The 6,907-nt window shown below is 45.7% G+C and overlaps 1 protein-coding gene across 1 annotated transcript; it reads left to right on the top strand.

Annotated features, from left to right (window-relative positions):
• Positions 1-5,233: 5,233 nt before the first annotated feature.
• LOC309569174 (olfactory receptor 5V1-like) lies at positions 5,234-6,064 on the top strand (the record flags this gene model as incomplete). Its single annotated transcript, XM_082274934.1, has 1 exon — positions 5,234-6,064. One exon carries the CDS (start codon positions 5,234-5,236, stop codon positions 6,062-6,064), a length of 831 nt encoding a protein of 276 aa, XP_082131060.1.
• Positions 6,065-6,907: the final 843 nt, after the last annotated feature.

Here is a 6,907-nt window from a genome sequence, read left to right on the forward strand (position 1 = left end):
CAGTACTACTAAGCAAAGTCCGTTCTACTTAAATTATGGGTTTCATCCCACACTTCTTCCACCACGCATCCTACCATCAAGTAACCCAGTAGCCTCGGATTATCTTACCCAAATAAAAGACTCTGGATTTACTTAATACCACCATCTCACACGCTCATAGTCAACAAAAAAGGTACTACGACCTTCGTAGGAAACCTTCTCCTCAATATGCTATTGGGGATCTCGTTTGGCTATCGACAAAAAATTTGAGGTTAAAGATTCCTAGTAAAAAACTTGGACCTTTATTTTTGGGACCCTTCCCAATTAAAAAACTCATTGGAAAAGCTGCAGTGCAACTCACTTTACCGGCAGATCTCAGAATACATCCCATCTTTCATGTGTCGTTACTGAAACCACATGTTCCTAACCAAGGAATAAGGCCTACCATCTTGCCTCCACCTCCAGTACAAGTTGAAGGCGGAGAAGAATTTGAGATTAGGGAGATTTTGGATTCTCGTATCCACAGAGGAAAACTCCAATATCTCATAAGATGGAAGAACTATGGACCCCAAGACGACACCTGGTTGGATACTTCTGACGTTCATGCACCCAGGCTTATACGAAGGTTCCACTCCAGATACCTGGAGAAACCAGTGCTATAGGCCTTCCGGAGCCGGCCTTAAGGGGGGGGGGTACTGTAAGATTCTGGTACCTTCGGTACTCTTATTTCCTTTTTTCCTTTGCATATTGCGTCCCACCTTTTCAGTTAGGTGGAACGCATATACCTTTAAGCCGCATGATGTCATCACTGAGTGCCGCCGGAGCGGCTATTTCAATCGCCGGCTTTCTCTCACAGGTTGTTCGTTCAAACCGCATGCTTACCAGCCTTGTCTTATGCTGCCGGAGCCTCCAGCTATTTTCTTTACCTGGAACAGACCGGAACCTCGCTATTGATCCCGTATCTCGCTACCGGATCATTCTCTTACTACCGGACCCTTCTGCTTGCTAACCTCACTAGTGATAAGTACCCCACAGGGGATTCCTTCATGACAAACTTACACTATCTACTTCTGCACACTAAAGACTGTTACCTATCTATGCATAACTTATTATATCATCTGCACTGTTACATAGATTGCTAGCTCTTGAGTCTACTACCATCTATCCTTGCACTGGGTTAGTCTCTCCTGTATATATCATCTGCTGTCCCTACCACCTGTTACCATACATGATTACTAACCTATCTGCATTCTACCTATTACCATCTACTACTCTCCTGAACATTACTATCAAGTGCTTATCATTGCTATCACTGCTCACGCCTGTCCTTCAGCACATCTCCTCCATACTGTCGTATACATCCTATCACTCCAGGAACATCTTATTGAGTGTATGTATATTTGCATGCTGAAGTAGGCCGGGCCACAGTGATGAGTCTGGAGAGTTGGATCTGGTAATTCAACACATCTCTACATGACTACTGAGTGGAGATTCTGCAGCTGCAAATCCAGCTCACTATAAAAACGCAGGAGCGTTACAGTCGTGCCCAGCCGCCACTACTTTTCCAGGCAAGCCATCCCTTCCCTGCACAACCAAATGGGGAAAAAAACCAGGTGTGCACTGCGCAACGCCATCTGTGCCAAGGTCCACCTAACTACCGATACATGGACCAGTAAGCACGGTCAGGGGCGTTATATCTCCCTAACGGCACACTGGGTAAATGCAGTGGCGGATGGGCCTGAGGCAGATAGCAATTTGGCGCATGTCCTTCCACCACCGAGGATTGCAGGGCGCTTCAGTTTGCCTCCTGTTCCTAACTCCTCCTACTCTGCTTCCTCATCCTCTACCGCCTCCTCATCCGGACAGCGTAACACCTTCACCACCAACTTCAGCATGGCCAGGGGTAAACGACAGCAGGCAGTTTTAAAACTTGCCTGTTTGGGGGAAAAACGACACACCGCGCAGGAGTTGTGGAGGAGCATGGAACAGCAGACAAATGAGTGGTTGCTGCCAGCGATCCTCAAGCCCGGCCTGGTAATGTGCGATAACGGGCGAAATCTCATAGCAGCTCTGGGCCTAGCCGGTTTGACGCACATCCCTTGCCTGGCGCATGTGCTGAATTTGGTGGTGCAGAGGTTCCTTAAAAACTACCCCGATATGTCAGAGCTGCTGCAGAAAGTGCGGGCCGTCTGTGCGCACTTTCGGCCTTCTCACCCTGCTGCTGCTCGCCTGTCAGCGCTACAGCGTAACTTCGGCCTTCCCGCTCACCGCCTCATATGTGACGTGCCCACAAGGTGGAACTCCACCTTGCACATGCTGGAAAGACTGTGCGAGCAGCAGCAGGCCATAGTGGAGTTTCAGCTGCAGCACGCACGCGTGAGTCGCTCTGCGGAACAGCACCACTTCACCACCAATAACTGGGCCTGTGTGCCTTGTTGCGCTGTTTTGAGTACTCCACCAACATGGCCAGTGCCGATGATGCCGTTGTCAGCTTAACTATCCCACTTCTATGCCTCCTTGAAAAAACAATTCGGGCGATGATGGAAGAGGATGTGGCACAGGATGAGGAGGAGGAGGAGGAGGAGGAGGATGAAGAGGTAACATTTCCAAGGTTTTCAGGGCAGTCATTCACAAGTGGCTCCGAGGGTGGGTTCCTGCACACACAAAGGCCAGGGACTCAATTGTCTAGCAGGGGCACAGTTCTGGAGGATGAGGAGGATGAGGAGGAGGAGCTGGAGGAGGAGATGGAACCATGTTCACAGCAGGGAGGCACTCAGGCCAGCTCATGGCCATCACTGGTGCATGGCTGGGGGGATACAGAGGACACAGACGATACAACTCCCACAGAGGACAGCCTTTCATTGCCTCTGGGCAGCCTGGCACACATGAGCGATTACATGCTGCAGTGTCTCCACAATTACCGCCGAGTTACCCACATTCTAACTTGTGCTGATTACTGGGTGGCCACACTGCTGGATTCCCGTTACAAGGACAACGTACTGTCCTTAATTCACTCACTGGAGCGCGATCGCAAGATGCGCGAGTACAAGCGCACGCTGGTAGACGCGATGCTGCTGGCATTCCCACCTGACAGTGGGGCCACAGTGGAAGCACAAGGCAGAGGAGGAGGAGGAAGAGGTCGCCAACGCAACCAGGGCACCGCCAGCACCTCAGAAGGCAGGGTTAGCATGGCCGAAATGTGGAAAAGCTTTGTCAGCACGCCACAACAAACAGCAGCACCAGCAGCTCATATGGAACGTCTTAGCAGGAGGCAGCATTTCACCAACATGGTGGAGCAGTATGTGTGCACACGCCTAGACGTACTGAATGACAGGTCTGCCCCCTTCAACTTCTGGGTCTCCAAGTTGGGCACATGGCCTGAGCTTGCCCTTTACGCCTTGGAGGTGCTGGCGTGCCCTGCAGCCAGTGTATTATCTGAACGGGTATTTAGCACGGCTGGGGGCGTTATCACAGACAAGCGCAGCCGCCTGTCCAGAGACAATGTGGACAAGCTCACATTCATTAAAATGAACCAGGCATGGATCCCACGGGACTTTTCCGTACCTTATGCAGAATAGCGATGGATACCGACCTTACCCAGCCATTGTTCTATTTTTGCTCTTTCTCACTCTTTTGGGGTGTACCCTCATTTCTGAAAAGAAGCAGTGTTGGCTACCTCGTCCTCCTCCTCAGGGCCAGATTAACGTAGGGGCTATTGGAGCTGCAGATCCAGGCCCCTACCTTTATATAGGCCCCGGGTTGGCCATATTCACTGTTACTGCTCTTCTGTCACTTGTAAACACAGAAGTCTGGCTTCTATGCTCGCTTCCCCAGGCAGCTCCCTCAGAACCTCCCCACACAGCACGGAGGCCGGACAAGGAGGGACAGTTGCCGATGCATGGATGTGTTTATGGGCTTCAGAGACAGCATCCCATGTGGAATTAGGCATGCATGCCTGCACCCTTCCTCCTCTGGGTGCATGCCAAGGCACGGCCCTTAAGGCCCTTCAAAATCCTCAGCACCAAGCCCATGATGCTCTTAATCCGGCCCTGGTCCTCCTCCACCGCCGCTTCCACCTACACCGCCCATAGGTGTGCGCAGCCTATTGCATTAGGGTGTGCACCCCAAAGTTTAAATACACATGCATGTGTTTGCCTACATGTACATGGCCCCGATACATTACTCTCCCTGCTGGCAAAGAGAAATAGAGCAGAGCAGGTCCGAGGGAGATCTTTCCCATCTCCTCACTGGCAAACAGAGTGATAATGCTATGTGCCCTAGGTGATTAGGGTGTGCCCAGGTACACCCGGCACACCCTGTGCGTACGCCTATGACACCGCCACATCCACCACCACCTCAACCTCCCTCCTACTCCATATGAGCCTCGTCCTTCAGAGATGAAGGACATTGTTTTATTTTTCTGTTTTTTTTTTGTTGTTTTAAGTTATTTCCCTATCAACATTAGTTTGCAGAGCACTTGCCATGCTCTTAACTACGTTTTGCTGCCATTTGCAGCACTCTAGCCCTTTCCATTGGTGTTTTAGAGCCATTTTAGTGCCTGAAAGTTCGGGTCCCCATTGACTTCAATGGGGTTCGTGTCTAGGAAAAGTTCGGCAAAAGTCCGGGACACGGACCCAGACTTTTTTTTAAAGTTCGGCCGAACCCGCCAAACACGGACATCCAGGTGTCCGCTCAACTCTAATTATCACATATCATAGTAAAATAGAAAATGTTTTTAAAAGTATGAAGATACTTTTTGAAGACTTGTAAACTCCAATTGGACTGGGAATTTGAAAACTTCCAAGCAAATCCCACAATGAACTGAAACAATGAAAAAAATCCCTTTTGGGAAAAATGAATAGTTATATACTCTTGATAAACATTATCAGATCTCTTTCAATTTGGCTTACATTAACAGAATATGAGAGTAGCTAAAGCACTATCACTTACTCCACAAGGGCTCTTTCTTGGAAAATTAAAGGATTACAGGTATGAAACTTTATAATTATTACTATAATTTAACAGAGTTTGTTTGATAGGACTGTTTTCTTGGTATAACTGACATTTACAAATTTACAATTTTTTGTAGGAATGCAAGAGTTTCCTTTATCAAATATCTCCATAATCAGAAATGGGATTTTATGTTATATTGGAAAATTCAAACCAAACAATTGTAGAGAAATTTATTCTTCTTGGACTCTCTTCTGTCTATAGTCTGCAAGTTGTCTTTTCAGTGCTGCTTTGTTTGATATACATGGTGACATCTATAGGAAATCTTTTGCTGATAATTACAGTAAAATGTAACCCCCATCTGCAGACCCCAATGTACTTTTTTCTGACTAATCTTGCTGCTATAGATATTTGTTATTCCACAACTGTAGTGCCCAAAATGTTAGCAAACACGCTGTCACAGGATAGGAGCATTTCCTTCTTGGGATGTGCAATCCAGTTATACTTTCATGCATCTTTAGCTGCTGCGGAATGTTTAATGTTGACTATTATGGCTTTTGACAGATACAATGCCATCTGTAAACCTCTGCGATACCACATGATCATGGACCAAAAACTGTGTCTTTATCTGGCTGCTGGATGTTGGACTGTGAGCTTTGCTGCTCCTGTACATCTTACACTTTATACTTTTGGGTTGCCTTTCTGTAAATCCAACAAAATTAAACATTTTTTCTGTGAGATGCCACCATTACTCCATTTGGCCTGTGCAGATATTTGGTTCAATGAGATCTTGGAATATGTTGCAGTTATAGTAATAATTGGAGGCACCTTTATGCTAATACTTGCATCTTATCTCTTCATCACATTGGCCATCCTAAACATAAAATCTACCAAACTAAAGCAAAAAGTGTTCTCTACTTGTGCCTCCCACCTTGCTGTAGTCTTCCTCTTCTATGTAACAGTGTTGTTCATGCACTTACGCCACCCTTCTAGCTACTCCCCAGAACAGGACAGAGTTGTGGCCCTCTTTTATACTGTGGTAACACCAATGCTGAATCCTATCATCTACAGTGTACGAAATAAGGAAATAAAAGCGGCTATAAGAAAAACATTGACAGTTACAGCATGTCGTTAATATTCGTTGGCAACCAACAATATTGGGTCCTTAGATTCTTGGGACTTCAAAGACAAGTTGATTGATGCCAAATATAAATGTTACCTTAAAAGTACACTCCAGTTGTATATGAAATGTTTGAAATTGAAAGATCACTTTCCTTTAGATGCAAACAAAGCCTATCAAACTTCAATATAAGTAACAGGCAACATCCAGTACAAATGGCTGAGGCATTGGAGATGATTTACTAAAGATAAATAAACTGTCCACTTTGCATTCTGTAAATTTATTTTTCCCAGAGCTTAGAGAATGAGGTGAAGTTCTGCTCACTTCCATCATCCAATCATGTGCAATAATGTGATTGGGTATCTTTTGCAAAGTAAAATTTTACTACATTCCCTTGCAATCAACGATAGTTTGCATTATACAGCAGTCCCAGATCTCTGCAAAATGTGCCAGTCTAGGACGGGTGTGACCAGGGAGTAAAATGATAAGTCTGCCTGATCTCCATTATCAGTTTGGCACATGAACCAACTTGATTATTTTAAAGTCTATCAGTCAACACATATTTGAGAATTCTTTAAAAAAAAAAAAAATGTATTGAATCTTTTCTATTGTAACAGACCAAATAAATAAATTATATATAAAGCTCTGTAACAACCTTCAGTGTTTGAATGGTAAGATATAAGTATACATGTAATAAAGTAGGACCATAATACAAACAGTGTCAAGCAGTGCTCAGCAAACATAAGTGAACTAACAAAGACTTGCATAGTTTGTAACAGCATAAGGATCTATATAAATGGTACTAATAGCAGAATACAAAAGACACACAGAGATCACCGCCATTGAGGCTGCAAAGCA

This window comes from Pelophylax lessonae (genome assembly GCF_965119305.1).
Source record: "Pelophylax lessonae genome assembly, chromosome: 13".
Lineage (NCBI taxonomy): Eukaryota > Metazoa > Chordata > Amphibia > Anura > Ranidae > Pelophylax > Pelophylax lessonae.